The 19,000-nt window shown below is 44.1% G+C and overlaps 1 protein-coding gene across 1 annotated transcript; it reads right to left on the reverse strand.

Moving 5' to 3' along the window:
• Positions 1-6,014: 6,014 nt before the first annotated feature.
• Positions 6,015-17,330, reverse strand: LOC126521317 (ubiquinone biosynthesis O-methyltransferase, mitochondrial-like). Its single transcript, XM_050169980.3, has 5 exons — positions 17,104-17,330; positions 16,749-17,028; positions 13,717-13,956; positions 7,299-7,458; positions 6,015-6,223 (listed from the first exon to the last, which is right to left on the reverse strand). The coding sequence occupies exons 1-5, from the start codon at positions 17,166-17,168 to the stop codon at positions 6,105-6,107; spliced, it is 864 nt and encodes a 287-aa protein (XP_050025937.1). The 5' UTR covers positions 17,169-17,330; the 3' UTR covers positions 6,015-6,104.
• Between the last annotated feature and the right edge of the window lie 1,670 nt (positions 17,331-19,000).

Here is a 19,000-nt window from a genome sequence, read left to right on the forward strand (position 1 = left end):
ACCGAAGAAAAAAAAAACTTGCATCACATTTAAAAAATTTTTTTATATCAGGGCTTTACAACTTTGCAGAGGGGAGCAGGCACTAGCAAAAGAAAAAAAAAGCAGTTTCAAGTAAGCAGACAAATATATAAAGCTGTACAAAAATAATTTATCAGAGGAACACAAGCAGTACAATGTGAAGCAAGAACGAAAGTCAGTCGTAGCTTAAAAAAAATCAAGTAGTATAGCATGAAAGCGGGAGGAGTCAGTAGTACAATGTTTTGAAGGAGGTGTGTTCAATCATACAGATTTTCGGCAAAAAAAGATTTTAAAAATGCTACGGTTTTTCATCTTGGCACACATACCTCCTGCGCATGGTCAACACGTGAGATGTATGGCGGTGATTTTCTCAAAAGTGTTTGAAGGTAGTGATTGTGATAAAATGCTTTGTGGAACAAACAAAGGCAAAACAGCTGCCGGCGTTTTGCAAGTAGGAAGATGTTAAGCTTTGACTTCATGTAGGATACACTGGACGTGCGGTTTTAGTCTGGCGACATGAAGCGTGCGCGACGATTTTGTATTGCTTCTAGTTGGTTAGTTGAAGTGACACTGCCCTGATCCCAGATGGCTCAAGCGAATTCAAGAAGTGAGCGAGTACATGTAGTTTTTTTTTTTTTTAAATCGAATTCTGGGGTTTTACGCACCGAAACCGCGATCTGATTATGAGGCACGCCGTAGTGGGGGGACTCCGAATTAATTTGTATACAGCAACATTGCTAACGGAAGTGGTGCTAAGTAGAAGTTTCGTTTGATATATCCCAACTTTCGGTTAGCGTTTGCAGTGATTGAATCTATATTATCCTTCCAAGTTAGGTTACTGGTAATGATAGCACCCAGGTATTTGATTAATGAGACAGCGCAAAGGGCAGTATTATTGGGAGTATACACTGGGAAAGTTCAAGTGCGAGACACGCACATGCAATTACATTTAGATACATTTAAATTAATTTGCCTTTTGTTGAGCCGGTTAAGAATGACATGCAAATCTCCTTGAAGTCCAGTGACATCTTTGTCATTCGTTATTAAGCGATAAATTACGCAATCGTCCGCGAATAAGCATATGGTTGAAGAAATGTTATTAAGTAAGTCGTTCACATAGGTCAGCAGAAGTAAGGGCTCAAGTACGGATACTTTTGGAACACCTGACTGCACTGTAGCAGTAAGTGAGTCATGATAGTTAGTCGAGACGAATTGCGTACGATTAGTAAAAAAAGCACGAATCCAATCAATGACAAGTGGATCAATGTTAAGCAAGCTTAGTTTGTAAAATCATAGCGAGTGATTAACTTTGTCAAAAGCTTTAGAAAAATCGAGAAAGATGCAGTCGGTTGTAAACCAGGAGCCAAGGGATAATTAAGTGCACGTTGCTTTTTGAAAACAAGTAGTTGTGCCTCACAGGAATAAGATTTTCGAAAGCCATGCTGTGCCGGACTAAAAAATAAAAAAAAAAAAGTTGTCAGCAAGAAACGTACGAGGTGGGCAAATATGATGTGTTCTAACATCTTACACGGGATAGATGTAAGTGAAATTGGGCGGGAATTACGTGGGTCATGTGGTGCTCCAGATTTGTGGACGGTGATGATTCTGCCTGTAAGCCAGTTTTGGAGGAGAAAAGAATTTTGGAGCGACTTCGCGAGTATAAGCTCTAGGATAATAGAAGAATATTCGATAGTGTTTTTAGGAACCTAATAGCTATGACGTCACAGCCACAAGAAAAAGAAATATTCAGTTTCCTTATTAAGCAGCGAATTTCTTCGGAACAGTAATCGGATCCATCGGCAAGTAGTTGGGTGCTGGCAGGGTTGGTTGCTCTGTAATAGACATGTATATGTTTCACGTGTATGCTTGCGCGTTAACAGCACCATATGATGGTGGCCTTGCACTGCGAAACACTACACCAAACTTGTTAAATGTGTACCTAGCGTAGTATGCATGGTTCACTCTTAAAACAGCTTGCACCATTTGAGGGTTATCTTGTCCCACAACAATAATAGTCATCTATGCATTTCAGTTCTTTAACGCTGCGAACCCGGTACTTACAAGTCACGAACGGCCATGCGCGTTATCAGCGTGACATAGCATTCTCGAAAGGAAAGTAGCAAGCGCGGAGTTTTCCGGAAAGGAAACACACAAGCAAGGCAGATGACTATTATTGCTGTGGGACAAGATAAGCCCCAAAAGGTGCAAACTTTTTCAAGAGTGCTTCCCTTTCTTGCGGTAAAATTTTATTGTGTCGAAGCGAAATTTTTTCTCCCGGTATATGTTTCAGTTCACTGAAAACGACTCAGTCCAAACCGGTTCGAACCGGTTCAAGCTTATTTACATAACCGAAGAATAATGACGGGAAGACGGCAACAATTTATTTAGTACAAGAATTCGACGCTGCTGCTAAGGCGCGCTGAAAGATTACGCCTATTGTTTGTTCTTGAGGCCGCACGTAGTTACAAAAGAATTATGTAGATACAGCACCAATGCTGGAATCTATGTGAAGCGAAGCTTTAGAGAAAGAGAGAGAGAGAGAGAGGGTGAATATATTGAGGAAACGCAGAGGATCCTCCAGCATGATACTCTGCTCAGAGGGAAAGGAAAGAGAAGAAAAATTGGGGACTGAGGAGTAATCACGGGGACAGGCAGTAGGATGCCATTATATACGCGTTCGTGTTCGAACGGCACTTTCACGGCCTTGAATCTCGGCCTGTGTTAAATTAATATTCTGAGAGAGCCTCGATGGCTCGCATCATTGATAGGTCCTGTCGACGGCCTAGTTACACTTTTAATCTAAATGGTCTGTTGTTTATTGGCGCTATAACGAAGAGATCAGTGCCTGCGGTATCGAGAATAAGCAACAAGTACACATAATATGTCTCAGGTACTTTGTACGCATCACAGTCTGGCGCGTCCGCGCGTCGGAAGCGATGCAAATACATTGTCGCGTTAGCACAGCAATTAGTCTGCTCCCTAATGCAATACACTGAAAAACCTACTAACGGTGCCGCGATTTTTAAAATCACGCGAAGATGGTGTGTATTTACAAATAGGCTAGCATAGTTGAGCCACAAATGCAGGCAACGCACGGATGAAAAGCTCTACAAAAGGTGGCCAACCTGAACCAAAAACCGTTATTTCTTCTTTGCGAGCGAAAAATATCGTATAGTTCCGGTTTAATGCCGGTTCAAGCGAAACTAACGTGTTTTCTTTTTTCGGTTCAGTTCCGGTTCGATAGCCTGAGAAAGTGTATGTGAGAAGTACCTAAAATGCGTCAACAATTGCCTTAGGGAACATCACGCATTGTAAAAGCCACAGGATCTTCACATTTTGCTGACCATTGCAGAAACTGCATTCGTTATCGCGTTTTCAAAGAAACAGATTATGTCCAGGTATCGAGATTAACTAACTGGTGAGCTCGTTGAACAAATCATACCATATCAAGAAGTGGGGGAAGCGTACGTCAGTCAAGCCACAATCATCTTGCAGGATGGGGAGTTCGCCCGGGATTCGCCCACCTAAATGATAAGGATTTCACTGTGTTTACATTTTTATTGTAATTTTAATTTAATTCTGGGGTTTTACGTGCCAGAACCATGATATGATTATGAGGCACGCCGTAGTGGGGGCCTCCGGATCAATTTTGACCACCCGGGGTTCTTTGACGTGCACGGTACACGGAGCGTTTTTGCTTTTGACCCCCATAGAAGTAAGGCCGCCGCGGGCGGGATCTCATTTCGCGCCCTCGAGCTTTGCGGCGCTGCACCAAAGCCACTAAGCAACCACGGCGGTTTAAGTAGCTTTCTGTCATCGATCTACGCTCTACTGCGCGTGCGCAAGGAATCGTGCAACTATCTATGCAGCTTTGTTTTCAATAAAAAAAAATTGTTGTGAGTGAAGCGCTCTCCTCTCTGCTTTTCTGCAGCCTTCTGTCTATGTGGCGGTGCGCTTCAATATCTGTTAAACATGGGCCAATAACTGTCAACTGTCTCTCGCGTCGTACTACTTCTCCGTGCATACACTTATCCTCACCGTTCTTCCCTCAACAAACATTATACGATGTGTACCTCATATTTCTTCATTATGTCCTTCAATGTGTTATCGGAGAGAAGCAGTTCAGCAGAAATACGCTTTTGGCACACCACGGATTTTAGGGCGATGCAGCTTATTGCCTTCATTCTCGTGACATCACTCCGTCCACGTCTCACAACGGGCATTGGCATGAACTGCTGTCAGAACTTTGGCACGGATAGTCAACGGGGTAGTGCATAAATGTAAACGCTTCACGAAATTGAAGTTGTGACCTGCGCAGCGCATTAAAATTATGGAGTTTTACGTGCCAAAAACCAAGATCTGATTATGAGGCACGCCGTAGTGGGGGACTCCGGAAATTTGCACCACCTGGGGTTCTCCTACGTGCACCTAAATCTAAGTACACGGGTGCTTTCGCAATTCGCCCCCTTCGAAATGCGGCCGCCGTAGCCAGGATTCGATCCCGCGACCTCGTGCTTAGCAGCGCAGCGCCATAGCTACTAAGCAACCTCGGCGGGTGGGCGCACAAACATGGTACGGGGTGGCGTTGCATAGGTTGACAATGAGGACATTTGTAAGCATCGCAAGGGTCTCATTCAGTTTTACAGAATTTATTAACCTCTTCACGAAAGATTCGCTTCCCGTAGATTCTCCAACATGTGCGCTTGATCTACATAATTTTTATTCACAACGGCCAGCTTTTCCGAATTTTCCGTAAAATTTACAAATGCGGGCTATTGTACGATTGTACACGGTTCGTCAAATTTTCAAAAAATAAATTCTTTTCGCGAAAACGTCTCGCTCATCCGTCTCCGACCGTACCTTTGGAAGTCGGGTTTTGCTACGGGCTAGTTGGTATTCCATTGCAAACTTGACTTACAGCGCGTCCATAAACAAAAGGACCGAAAGAACGATGACGACAAGCGCTGACTTCCAACTGAATTTTTATTTCGAATAACAAGCATATATAACCAAGACAAGAACGCCCCCTCCAAAACACGAAGCCAGCATGAATGCGCGAACAAAATTCTTGCTTGAGATCGCACATGCGCTATCGTTCGTTTTAAGGCAGGCAGTTATGGTTAGAATTTTTGAATGCCTATTCGTGCTGGCTTCGTGTTTTGGAGGGGGCGCTTTTGTCTTGGTTATATATGCTTGTTATTCGAAATAAAAATTCAGTTGGACGTCAGCGTTTTGTCGTCGTCGTTCTTTTGGTCCTTTTCTCTATGGACGCGCTGTAAGTCAAGATTGCAATTGAAGTCTCCTGGCTGCGAAAGTACCCCAGAGGATACCTGCTTCGAGCATATCTATTCGGACAAGTTTGTGGAGCAGGAGAAATCGGCAGCAGCAGTATCGCTCAAAATGTCACTGCAATGCGAGAACAGTGAGTTGCTTGTCGGTATGTGCTGCTCCATGTTTGTTTCGGCTTGTTTACTGCGTCTAAAGGTGAATCATCGTTAATAAAATGCGTATGTATCCTTCGAAAGGCCTGTGCTCAGGGCAAGTTCAAAAATGAAAATGCCACGCCCTGCCCTTCCCACTTCCAGGGCACGAAATATTTAGGAAATTTTAATGTTCACAGGTATTCCACTGAAGCAATACGCAAATTGACGTAGTAGTTCTGCGGAAACCCGCAAGGTGGAGAGAAGTAATGAATAAAGGGAAAATCAGTCTGATTTTCCCTTTATTCAATACGCAAATTATGGAATTTTACACCTCATATCGGTAACCCGGCTATAGTAGACTCCGTAAAGCAGGGCGCTCGTCATTAATTTTGAGACCACATATAGCTTCTTTAAGGTGCACCCAAAGCTCAGTGCACGAACGTTTAGCGTTATGCTTTTTATGCCCTTATCGGAATGCGGCCGAAGCGGCTAGGGACCGAGCCTTCGACATTATGCTGCGCAGCAAAACGCCACAGCCACCGTGGCGGGCAACTGGAACAAACGACAAGCCTGGAAAACGTATAGACATTTATTTTGTAGAACATGACTGCGTGCGTGCCGCATTTTCGCATTTTTCGTATCAGCGGCTGGTGTGACGCGTCTTCACACCTTGTCCTTCACGGCATGAAGCGCGTAAGTCAAGCTCGTGCAGTCCACCCAGCTCCACGCGCGAGTGAGCGGGTTGTACATGGTGCCATGGACAAGCCGGACGTAGCAGCCACCTGTGGGTATACAGGCGAAAAGAACGCGTGTTAAGTGAATGCGCTCGTTCGTTAGCGTTTCTTTGAATTATAAAATGTTTCCCTTCTGATCTTTATTTCTTCAGCTAGATGCGATCGGTTTCTTGTACGCCACGCCTATCCAGTACGTTCCTTCTTTATACATGACCTTATACGCTTAACACCCTTTCTCTGCCCTTTTCATCACCAGTAATACTTACTGCCTGGTTTTTCATATTCATCAATCATTTTTGGCAACAGTCTTTCTATCAACCTCCCGCCACCCATGTTTCCATGCACTGTTTCATGTATAGCCACTGTCGAAAGGGCCGTCGCCACCTGTCGAGAAAGCGATGCACCAGCGCCATCCATGTGTGGATTCAGAAGTGCGTGGTCCTATCTCGGAAGCTGTGATCAGCGCATCGTATAAGCCATCAGGACGCACGACACGACAACAACAACAACAACAAAGAAATAGTGCAAATATGCAGCACTATAACACTGCAGTGAACATTTTTAAACATAAATGTCACGATCACTGTCTACTCGCACCCCTGTACTTATCAGGGACACTCAAACCTCAACGCAGTGACTTGCACACAAATTTTTCCTTGCAAGTTGTTCCATAACTACCCTCAGTTTCTTTTTAGACTCTAGTGAGCTGTCAAGCCCATTGTTTCACAACCGTTCTAGGCGAGAAGGCAAATACAAGAAGAAACAACAAGGTTTTCTCACCAATTATTCGGATGTATAAAACATGATCTCCCACTTTTGCAGTTCGTATTTGGCAAACAGTAGTTTAAGCTCCCCCCACGACCAATGTCACCGCTGTTCGTGCCTGCCACGTCAACGACTGCTAATACTTGACTGCCATGCTCTGTTCAACCTTTCTAGATTCAATGTCACATATGCTTCTTTGAGTAAGTAAACAAGAGGGAAAGTTCAAGGATAATACAAAAATAACACAACGGAAGTGTCTGGGATTACCGCTAAGATGACAGCGCATGTAGCAAGAAGGTAATGTCCGAGCAAGAAGTATGCCATGTGACTGTCATGCAAAAATGAAATAGAAACTTACTTGATTCTAGGGCTTCCTCCATCTGCTCTGGTGGCACAAACATGTTCCAGTCATGGAGACCAGGTGGCACAATGCGAAATACGTATTCAGCAGCAATCTTGGCTATTAAATATGATGGAACTGTACGGTTGATTGTTGTGAAGAAGAGGGAACCGCCATCCTGCCACCAGAGTAAACTATGATCAGCTTTCCTCTCTTAGACAAGCATGGTACAAAGAAACACTTATTAGTTGCTTTCATAGAATGTGATCATGACAGTTCACTATATTTTACTTAAGTGCAACAGTGCTATACATTTCTCAATTAAAATTTTGTGGTCGTGCATTACATTAGAAAAAATGTTGTTCTATTAACTTTGTTGGTTAGCGTATACGGGTGCACAACAGCACTACATATGATGCAAGCAAGCGAGATACATTCTTTGTTAAAGAAAGCTCAGTAGCAGTATTTTGTTTGAGTACAGTTAATGGACTATTAAAACTTTGCTCAGGCAAGAATCCAAATTTTATCATGGTCCAAGGCAGAACCATTGAGTTGGGCACATATGGTGAGAAATACTGAGAATTCTAATTATTCCCAAAAGTAATACTAGTATGTTGCATTGAAACCGCAGCTGGAGAAGACAAGCTGGAAATCACATGCTGCACACAATTACTGCCAGATCTTCAAACTAAAGCTATAGCTAGACAATAAACTAACGGGGTGTATTAGCGAAAAATAAAATACCTTTATACTACTCGCTGTCAAAATGTTGGCGTGAGGAAGAGCGGCAGCAGCAGCGAGCGAATTGCCCTTCATGGTGCCTCTCACTTCAACGCGAACTAAGCGGTGAGAACACAGAGCACATAAAGCCAACAGCCCTCGGCGCGCCTAGATTCTGCAGCCATCGCAGAACGCTTTCACGATATAGGGCCTCCGCTGCCGCACTCAGCCGCGCAATACGCAGCTGCCGCCTCCGTGCTACCTTGCGCGCGATGGAAGACGGCGCGATTTCTCCACGCCTTCCTCTCTCGCGCGCTCGGGATAGAGTCAACATGCTTCTCCGCTCGCCTTCGCACGCTTTCACTCGTACCTACAGCATACTGCGCGCGGCCGCGATGTTATCGCAGATGGACTCTATGCGGAACATCACTGTGACGCCGACGCCGGGAATTCGCCTGTAGTGTCCATATAATTGCGATTCCAATAAAGAAATTACGGCAGAACACATCTCATGATGACTGTAGACGGTAATGCGAATAGCATTCGAGCAATGTAGCGACACATCATATTCCTGAATATCCCTGAGGTGACATTTATTCTGAGGATTCTGAGACTTTCGTTACTTCGGCTATATGCGACATACTCCGGTATCTTCCCACTTTGCTACGGCACTGACTTGCCAAAATCACCTATGAGCATCGCGGCACGCCGACGACTGTGTGGCGCCGACGCAGTGACGATGGAATGACGAAGGAATGATATCGATGGGACAACAAAGGTAGTGCAACGACAACGGCATGACAATGAGATGTCGATTCTTAGATTATGACGATGTTGTAACGACAACAGCGTGACGACGACGACGTGAGGACAATGGGATGACTGTGTGACGACGATGGCATGACAATGGCATGAGGACAATGGCGCAACGATTACTGTATCATGAAACCTGTATGATGACAATGGCGTAACGAGTCGGATGACGAAGCCGGTGTGGCGACGATGGCAAGACCACGACGGCGTGACGGTCTGGTAAAGGATGCATGATAGCGACTTTATGACGACGATAGCATGACAAGGGCGGCATAATCACGACTGAATGATAACAGTATGAATACGATAGAATGACAAAGAACGATTGACGTCGGTGGAGCAACGACGGCATGACGATAATGGGATGACGTTACTGAAGTGATAACAATGATAAAACGACCGCGTAATGACGACGGTGTGACGACGGCATGACGAGAGTCGGATGACAAGGCTGGAATGACGACGATGCAATGACCACGATGGCATCACGACATACTGTGGCCCAAGCAAGTAGACAACTTAGGTCACTGGTCGGCGTAAGAGATAGAGAGATAGAAAGGCTCAAAACGGCCGAAGTAGGCAAAGAATGCTATAGCCTATATGCGTTAATCAAAAGTGAAAATGAGCGAGTTAAAATGTCGCAGTCTCACCCGAAAGGTAGGTAAAGAATTCACCGTCATAGGCAGGTAGTACGCTATTACACGAAGGAGGAAAGTTCGCAGTCTTACAGTCAGTATAAATTGTTGTACAGGTTCTCTTACTAACCAAACAGGCGTGATGCGTGTCACGCGCCCAGACACACGCACCCACAGTCACTGGATGACCGCGAACACTCCCTGTGATAACGCCGGCAGTGGCGAGCACGCGTACTTGTCTCAAAGCTATTCCGTGCTGCCGTTTCTTCACCATTTCAACTGGGCCGCGCCTCAAGAACTCGGCAGATCGCGTGACCTCCAGCACGGCGCGCGGCAATAAAGCGTGGCAGAACAAAGCGTGGAGCGCCGGTAAACGAAAGTCGTGACGCCGCCGATGCTTAGTCGACGAGCTTCCAATCAACTACAAGAACAAGGGGAGACCCATAGGGCTCTACACACCGCGCCGAAACCTTGCTATTTAAATTAAGGTAACACCATCATCGGTAAAGCGCCTCCTCGGGACATCGCGCCGCCATTAGTTTCGCAAAAAAAAAAAAAAAAAAAATACTATTCACGCAGAAACTCCTCTGGGAGTTGTCTAAGTATGCGTAAGCATTGTGCCACTTGCTCATTTCCAAGCAACCTGGTGTCATGTTGAAAACTGATCCGACCAATATACGAACGACAGCGCTGCGGAGACAAACTGCTGCGAACGGCGCGCTGATGCTGCTCCGATCATCGTAAACCGTTATCGCTCTTTAGCGCCTCATCCATCCGTGTCGAACTATTATCAAGCGTAATAAATCGTACTTTCTACCGTGCTCCGGCGCATGATCACGCTCTGGGATCCGCTTGTTCTGCCTCAGTATTCGTGTAGCACCATATGGTAGCAACGAATTATACCACTAGCCTTGTTTCCTTGTGCACAGCGCGCAAAATTGTGCGCGAACGAGACAACAGCTTGCACGCGACGCCGTCAGCGGAAATGCGTAGCGCCGAAAAAAAAGAAAAAAAAAAACAAGGAGAGAAAAGTGAAGGCGGGGCCCGTGACGTATGTGTCGCGCAATACTCGAGGTCCGACAGGGGAGAACTCAGAAAAAAGAATTTCGCTCGAAGGCTAGACGGGGCGAGTGGAGAGAGCGTCCTGCTTGGCAGTGGAGCCCGCCTGCTGAAATCATGGGTTCGCGGCACTGAAATATTTCTATCCCGGCTATTAATGCGCCGATTTGAAAACTTTTTGCGGCAGAACGCACCCTAGAGGACACGTAACAACTTCCAGCGTATACTCAAAATTTGCTATGAGGCCTAGAGGCCCTTTAAGAAAGACACTGAAGAAACACACAACTGCGGTATAGACACCCACTATTCGAATTTTTCATGACGCGCAGGAGCAACGAAAACTTACTGCACAAACGGCGCACAGCGGCCGGTGCTGGCGACAGGACAAGACGCAGGAGCTCCCGCCAACAGCCGAAGTGTGTGTGTGCACGGCCGCTCGATCAAAACGCATACAGGGCGCGTCTTGATGGAGCGACCGCCCCGCGGGGAGATAGCGTAGTGCGTTCTACCCCGCCACGGCTGACGAGGTGCGCGCTTGGGAAATACGGGTGCAGCTCGTGCACGGATAATTTCCGACGAGGTGCACGCTTGGGAAATAGGGGTGCGGCCAATGCACGGATAATTTCCGGCGAAGTGCGCGCTTGGAAAATGGAGGTGCGGACCACGCATGGATAATTTCCGAACTTTTTTTCTGAAATATTTTATCCCAAATTTAGGGTTGCGGCCCTTACGCAGACACGGCCTTCACACAATAGATGGTATTTCGACGTAACGAAATTTCGATGTAGCACATCAAACCACCGATTTCTTTCTACTCATTTATATCAAGGTTTAACTCGATACTTTGACACTTTAAAGTGCTACTGATCTTGTTTTTAGTAAATTGTATAAGGACATAAGAACTCTGGGTTGTTCCAGACTAATAATGGGACAGCATTAATGTTATTACTATCCCGTTCAATGAGTAGTGAGATTTGTAAGGTGGGCCAGAAATCACACTATGTACTGTTCTGTGCAAATCAATATGTGCAAGGCCACAGCAATGTTCTCAGCTTGCAGAAACATCTCAAGTGCATGCCATATTGATTGTTCTTGCCTTCGAAATTTGGTTTTTGACCCGTTTGTGACCATACAAGATTCTGTGAGGAAGATTTGTGGAATTTAATGCTATAAGTACCAGTGGGCCATAAGAGGTGCAATTTATATTTTGAACAAACAAGGTGCACATGTTACAATCTAACATGGAGGTGTAGACCGGCTTACTTAACGCCCCCCCCCCCAAAAAAAAAAAAAAATCTGACACCAGTCAATATTTCATTAGTGCTAACTTTGCTTGTGAATTACATGAGCATGCAGACAAAGGTGCTTCGTTCAATCATGAGCTCCAATGTCTCGGTGAATGCACACTGAAATGAATGGTTGTTGCTTTAAAGCTTCCCTCTGTTCTGCCTAAATCGAGAGTTGACCAATACCATGTGACTTCAGTTGAGCTGACGTTGGTCAATTTGAGTATTTCTTTAATATCACTGAAATGCTCTGAGAGATGTCAGTATGTACTCTACAAAGGGTATTTTGATCATGGGACACTAAATGCCTGACAATCTAAACTATGTTGAATGTTGAATGACTGGTGGTTGGATTAGATGCTTTTTGAGTAGTTCCTAAAGCTCCGACCATGCTCAGCCAAGAGTAGAACCATGCTCTCAAGGCATTAACAATCACAAGACATTTCAGGAGGCACAGATTGGCATCTTGTGATGGCATGGAAAGGTACTATTCAGTAGTTGCCAACAAAAACTGATCTGGTGTTAGGCTATGATAGCATGAAAGAATAAGCAAACACTAACATCAGAAGAATACCAACACAAAGGTTTTGTCTAATTATTTTTTCTTAATGGATAGCTGTTAATCCAGCAGTTGCAGTCTCGATAACTCAAATCCTCAATAACTCAAGAATGCAACAAATAATCAACTACATTGTCTTTTATGGCACCAAGTTCAAATGCTGTGCCAAGCGAAACATGACGTTGAACATGAAGGAAGAAGCTGGTCACATCACAAAAGCTGGAGGCGGTGGCCATGTGGCTCCACACAGCACAGACGTGCACAGCTGGACAGTGAATGTGCCACTGAAAGCAGTACACTGAATTCATTGAGCACTTGAGGGATAAAAGAAAAGTGAGAGAGACACTTTGAATTTCTAGATAACCGACAGGATGGGCTTAACTCATGTCAAATGCAGAGAAGTGCAGAATGAAGAATGAAAGGATTGATCTGGTAGCACATGACTAGTGTTTCTCAAGACAGTTATTATGAGACCATCAACCACTGCACTGGGCTGACTGACATGTGTGTGAGTGGTTCATGATACCAAGTGATCATCTCCAATTTCATAACTGCCCTTCAGCTTCATGGTTGTGTTAAAAGGAGATGCAATTATTCGTTGCAAGATCAAGAATTAAAGCTATATGCTCTAGCTATGAAGTTTATGGCTGCCTAAAGATGTTAAAAAAGGGAGGGGGGACTTTTGTGCCAGTGCTCATTTAGTGCAGAAATGTGCAAAAGGAATGTTGTGCAAACTTCATCCATAACACCCGATTGGTGGAGCTTGCAGGTGGCAACGCATACGTGTGATCAAGGTTAAAGTGAAACTAACACTATGCCTTGCAGTATGCTGATCAGACTTTGCAAAACATACTTGCCTTGCAAAATCGTTCACAAGCAGCTGCTTGCAAGCTCGTGTAAAATGAATGCGAGTCATTTTCTGTGAATAGATGTTTAACTCAATAACTTACTGTGCACAAACAACCTAAACCAATTTTTCATGTTCCACAGAAATCAAACTATTGGAAGCCAACGAAGGTTGACATACATTTTCTTTTTACCCTTAAGGATTTTCAACTTCAGTGGCTGGCTTACATTCAAAGCAGAGTTATATTTCAACAAAAATAATACGACCCTGTTCCAAAATGCCGACTTGCGTCAAACCCTATTGGGAAGAAACAAAGGTATGTATAACCTCACATATGATTATTTTTAGTTGTGACGTATCATGCTTATTAACAGATGCTTATTATGGTCTAGCCCCAAAGCTAACTGCCTGAGAGAGAATTACATTTGTTTCGCTGGCTACCTAGAAAGATGAAACCACATTTTAGATTGTTTGCTGCTGTTTACGTTTCACTCTAGCCTGGCAGTTGCCGTCTTACCTCTGTCAGCTCGACACAGGACTTGATGAAGCTTGAGTAATTCTGAACATGTTCAACAACTTCGCTGGCTACCACTGCATCATATTTTACGCCACGTTGTAGTAGAGCGCCAATTTCAGTTGCCTCGTAAGATATGTTGTTCTTAATTTCAGGATCTCGGTCTGCATGTGTTCTTGCAACATCAATGCTTCCAGGTGTAGGATCAATTCCAGTCACTGTAGCACCTAGCCTGGCAAGTGGCTGTAAGGGAGAGATAAAAACAAACACATGAGTGTTTCAGTGTGCTTGCCCAGTACAATGCGACACATATAACAGCCGTCGTGCTTAAAATACGTACACATGGATGGATGGGATGGAAGGTTGTAGCATCCCCTTTGAAACGGGGTGATGGCAGTTGCCACCATGCTCAGCTTTTTATTTTTGTTTAACTGTGTTGTACGTTATTAAAATTTGCCATTTTCTTTAAATACGTCTTCCTATACTTTTAACCTTATGTTACCTCTCTGCTTTTGAGCCACCAATCCTCCAATCGCTTTTTGCTACTTTCAAACACATATTTATTTACATGACTATTGTTATCTCTGAACCCTATGGCCTCGAGAAACGTGACTGTGCCCGCATCGACATCGGGATGGATATCATCACATTTTAGTATGAGGTGTTCTATTGTTTCTACAGATTTACCACAAACAGTACATGTGTCTTCTTCTTCGTTAAATTTCTTTTCATAGCTCCGAGTTCTAAGACATCCTGACCTAGCTTCAAAGAGTAGGGCACTGCCTCTTGAGCTATCATAAAACGCTTCCTTCCTGATCTGCTGTTTCCAGTATCGATATAGTTCCACACTATGGTTCTTTTCCACTCAATTTAACCAATTTTTACCTTCTTCGTTTTTAACCTGTTGTTTAATGCTCTGTCTTTCTCCGTCCTCGTGTCTGGCATACTTACTGGTTAGCTTCCTAGTTATTTTCCACCATTGTGAGTCAACGCTCTTTCTGTATAGGTATTTAAATACCTTAGCTGCCCACCTGTTATCGTCCAATTTCCTCAGGTGTTTTTTGTATAGGATTTTACTCCGAGCTTCCCGTGCTTCGGATGATGCCTTGCCCATATCCCCCTGTACTGCTTCGTTTGTGGTTTTGCCGTGGGCACCTAGTGCTAATCTTCCAGCAGCTCTCTGATTTACTTCTAGTCTCGACTGAACTTATGCCCTTAAGCACAGGACTGCATTCCCGAAAGTAAGCCTCGGCACCATTACTCCCTTCCAAATACCTCTCAGTACCTCATACCTGTAGTACTCCCACAATGCCCTATGTTTTATTATCCCGGCATGTCTTCGGCATTTTGCTATGAGAGACTTTTCATGCTTTTCCGTGTACATCTGCCCTTTGTTTATCCATACCCCGAGATATTTGTATTCGGCCACTCAGGGTATTTCATGGCCTTGTATTGTAAGCTCCTGATCAGTTGTATCGTTGAAAAACATCCCACCGGACTTCGCTGCAATAAAACTGAAAGCTAAACTGTCTCCTTCATCTCCACAGTAATTAACCAGAGTTTGCAAATCTTCCTGGCTATCTGCTAACAGTACAATATTGTCCGCATACATTAAACCCGGTAGTCGTTGTTCAACAACCTTTCCACCTGATCTGTACGACAAATTATACCCTAGATTACTTCCTTGTAGCCTTCTTTCCATACTTATCATATAAAGCATGAACAGCAGCGGTGATAGAGGACAACCTTGCCTTAATCCTTTGTGTACCTCGACAGTTGTCGTACTTTTAATTCCTTCCCATGTTATTTCAACATGATTTTCTCAATATATTTTCTGCAGAAAATCAATTACCTCATGACCGATACCTTCATCTTTTAACATGTTCCACAGGAGTTCTCTGTTCACGTTGTCGTATGCACCGCTTATGTCCAAGAAGGCTAAATACAGAGGTCTATTTTTCGCCTTAGCTATTTCTATGCACTGGATAAGCATGAACAGGCTATATCTAAGCGCCTACCACTTTTGAACCCGTTCCGAAGTTCTCTGAGTATTCTATTACTTTCTACCCATGACTGCATTTTTAATTTCACTGCCTGCATCGCCAGCCTATATATAACTGATGTTATCGTAATTGGTAGGAAGGATTTTATGTTTGTCTTATCGTCTCTCCCTTTATAAATCAAATTCATTTTACTCTGTTTCCAGCTGTGCGGAATTTGCTTATTTGTTATGACTGCCTCCAATGCTTTTATCAGCGTTTCCTTGCTTCTTGGGCCAAGTTCATTAATTAACTTGATTGGAATTTCGTCTATCCCTGCCAACGTGCATTTTGGAACATTTGCTTCCGCCTTTTTCCAGTTAAGATTGGTCATTTCTAAGCTATTTTCTATTGTGCTATCATGTGTTGCTCCCTCATTTGGGACGATTACCCTATCGTCTTTCCTAAATGACTGAGCTATAACTGAACCAATGTAGTTCACAGTGTCATCTCCCTCTAAACAATTTCCCTCGGCATCGTGAATCTCTTCCTGCTTTCTGTGATTCGCTTCACCCAGCCAGCTTATATGGTTCCAGAATTTTCTTGACCCCCCTTTATTTGCATCGCGAACTTCAGCCGGCTAGCGATCAGAGGACTGCTTTGTTTTAGCCTGGATGAGAACCTGCGCTTGTTTCTTTTGTTGAAAATATTCCCATTTTGGCCTATTTCCTCTTCAGATAACTGCACCTTCTTTGCTTCTCTGTGTTCCCGTGATGCCAACAGTCGTTGTTCGATGGCCTCCCTAATTTCCTTATTCCACCAGTTTCGTGGCTTCCTCTTTCCTCTCCAGCGGTTTACTCCTTGTACTTCTTAAACACAATACAGAGTTTCAAGCGCCACCCCACATATCTGATATATGTACTTTCCGCATCACACACACATTTAAAATTTTAGCTATCGCAAATGGACTATATATATATATATATATATATATATATATATATATATATATATATATATATATATAATTCACTGGCATTTCCAGTTTTTCCATACCTCAGAAAGCAAGCCGCCACCACATCCAACATCGAGAATTTTCAGACCCAGCAGCGGTTTTGTTCTCGATGTAGCGGACGGTGTCACAGCCGACCTTCCAGTTTGCAAGAGACCATCTCTAATCAAAGGAATGCGCAATGCGTTCATTCTCGCCAAAGCAGAGAATTCGCCTTCCGGGTCCCACCACTGATGTACAAGTGCGTCGAATTTACTGCGGTTTTCTTCAAAGACCGTAGACTGGCGTGACCCTGCAGAACTTGCTGTTGCAGTGCATCTGAGCCTGAAAATACGGAGGAATTTGAGCATCGGTCGCCGAATATCGAGCTTTGTATAAGTGCATCATGTTTATGTTTACCTTGTTAGCGTCAAGTTCCTACTTGAGCAGCCGGACGTCAATGCTGTCCGAAGTCGGGCCCACATGACGAACACGAGTCAAATTAGTGAAACGATGTTCGTATTGATTATTTTCGTGCGGAAGAACTAAACACTGGCACTTTCGATACACAAGAGCGAGTTCGACTACGCATCGGAAGTTCAGTAGGCTGTGCAGCAGAAGTGAAACTAGAACCGTGATGATGATGATGATGATGATGCCGGCGGCCACATCCATTTAAATTGGGAGATCAGTGGGCAATCCCGCATTGGGCCATAAAATAAATGGGAAAATAAAAAGGAAAACCTCACACTGGATAAGCAATTGCTTATCGTAAAACCATAGAACGCCTGCAACCAATCAACTACAGAAAAATAGAAGTGAAAGAAGCGCCTGGGCACTGACTAGGCCTGAGTAAATTAGAGCAGCTGCTGACGGCAATGTTGTGTCCTCACAACACATCTCACTAAAATTTTTTATTATTCTTACGCTATCACGGTGCTCTACATAAAGTGTCTATAAAGACTTTTTTTCCCTGCCAGCGTGACACTATGCCTCTAGAACAAAGTTCCCAATAGTGGTTCAGAAAGTTTGATTCTGGAAATTATTTGTGTGTGTGTGTTAATGATAGGTAAGACATTAAACAAAGGCTACCTTAAACGACCAAAGACTTGAAAAATTATAGACCGATCAGCTTACTGTCCGTTGCCTACAAAGTATTTACTAAGGTAATCGCAAATAGAATCAGGAACACCTTAGACTTCTGTCAACCAAAGGACCAGGCAGGATTCCGTAAAGGCTACTCAACAATAGACCATATTCACACTATCAATCAGGTGATAGAAAAATGCGCAGAATATAACCAACCCTTATATATAGCTTTCATTGATTACGAGAAAGCGTTTGATTCAGTCGAAACCTCAGCAGTCATGGAGGCATTACGGAATCAGGGTGTAGATGAGCCATATGTAAAAATACTGGAAGATATCTATAGCGGCTCGACAGCCACCGTAGTCCTCCGCAAAGAAAGCAACAAAATCCCAATAAAGAAAGGCGTCAGACAGGGAGATACGATCTCTCCAATGCTATTCACCGCATGTTTACAGGAGGTATTCAGAGGCCTGGAGTGGGAAGAATGGGGGATAAAAGTTGATGGAGAATACCTTAGCAACTTGCGATTCGCTGATGATATTGCCTTGCTTAGTAACTCAGGAGACCAATTGCAATGCATGCTCACTGACCTGGAGAGGCAAAGCAGAAGGGTGGGTCTGAAAATTAATCTGCAGAAAACTAAAGTAATGTTTAACAGTCTCGGAAGAGAACAGCAGTTTACGAGAGGTAGCGAGGCACTGGAAGTGGTAAGGGAATACATCTACTTAGGGCAGGTAGTGACCACGTATCCGGATCATGAGACTGAAATAACCAGAAGAATAAGAATGGGCTGGGGTGCGTTTGGCAGGCATTCTCAAATCATGAACAGCAGGTTGCCACTATCCCTCAAAAGGAAAGTGTATAACAGCTGTGTGTTACCAGTACTCACATATGGGGCAGAAACCTGGAGGCTTACGAAAAGGGTTCTGCTGAAATTGAGGACGACGCAACGAGCTATGGAAAGAAAAATGATCGGTATAACGTTAAGGGATAAGAAAAGAGCAGATTGGGTGAGGCAACAAACGCGGGTAAATGACATCTTAGTTGAAATCAAGAAAAAGAAATGGGCATGGGCCGGACATGTAATGAGGAGGGAAGATAACCGATGGTCATTAAGGGTTACGGACTGGATTCCAAGGGAAGGGAAGCGTAGCAGGGGGCGGCAGAAAGTTAGGTGGGCGGATGACATTAAGACGTTTGCAGGGACAACATGGCCACAATTAGTACA

The sequence above is a fragment of the Dermacentor andersoni genome, chromosome 6 (genome assembly GCF_023375885.2).
Source record: "Dermacentor andersoni chromosome 6, qqDerAnde1_hic_scaffold, whole genome shotgun sequence".
Classification (NCBI taxonomy): Eukaryota; Metazoa; Arthropoda; class Arachnida; order Ixodida; family Ixodidae; genus Dermacentor; species Dermacentor andersoni.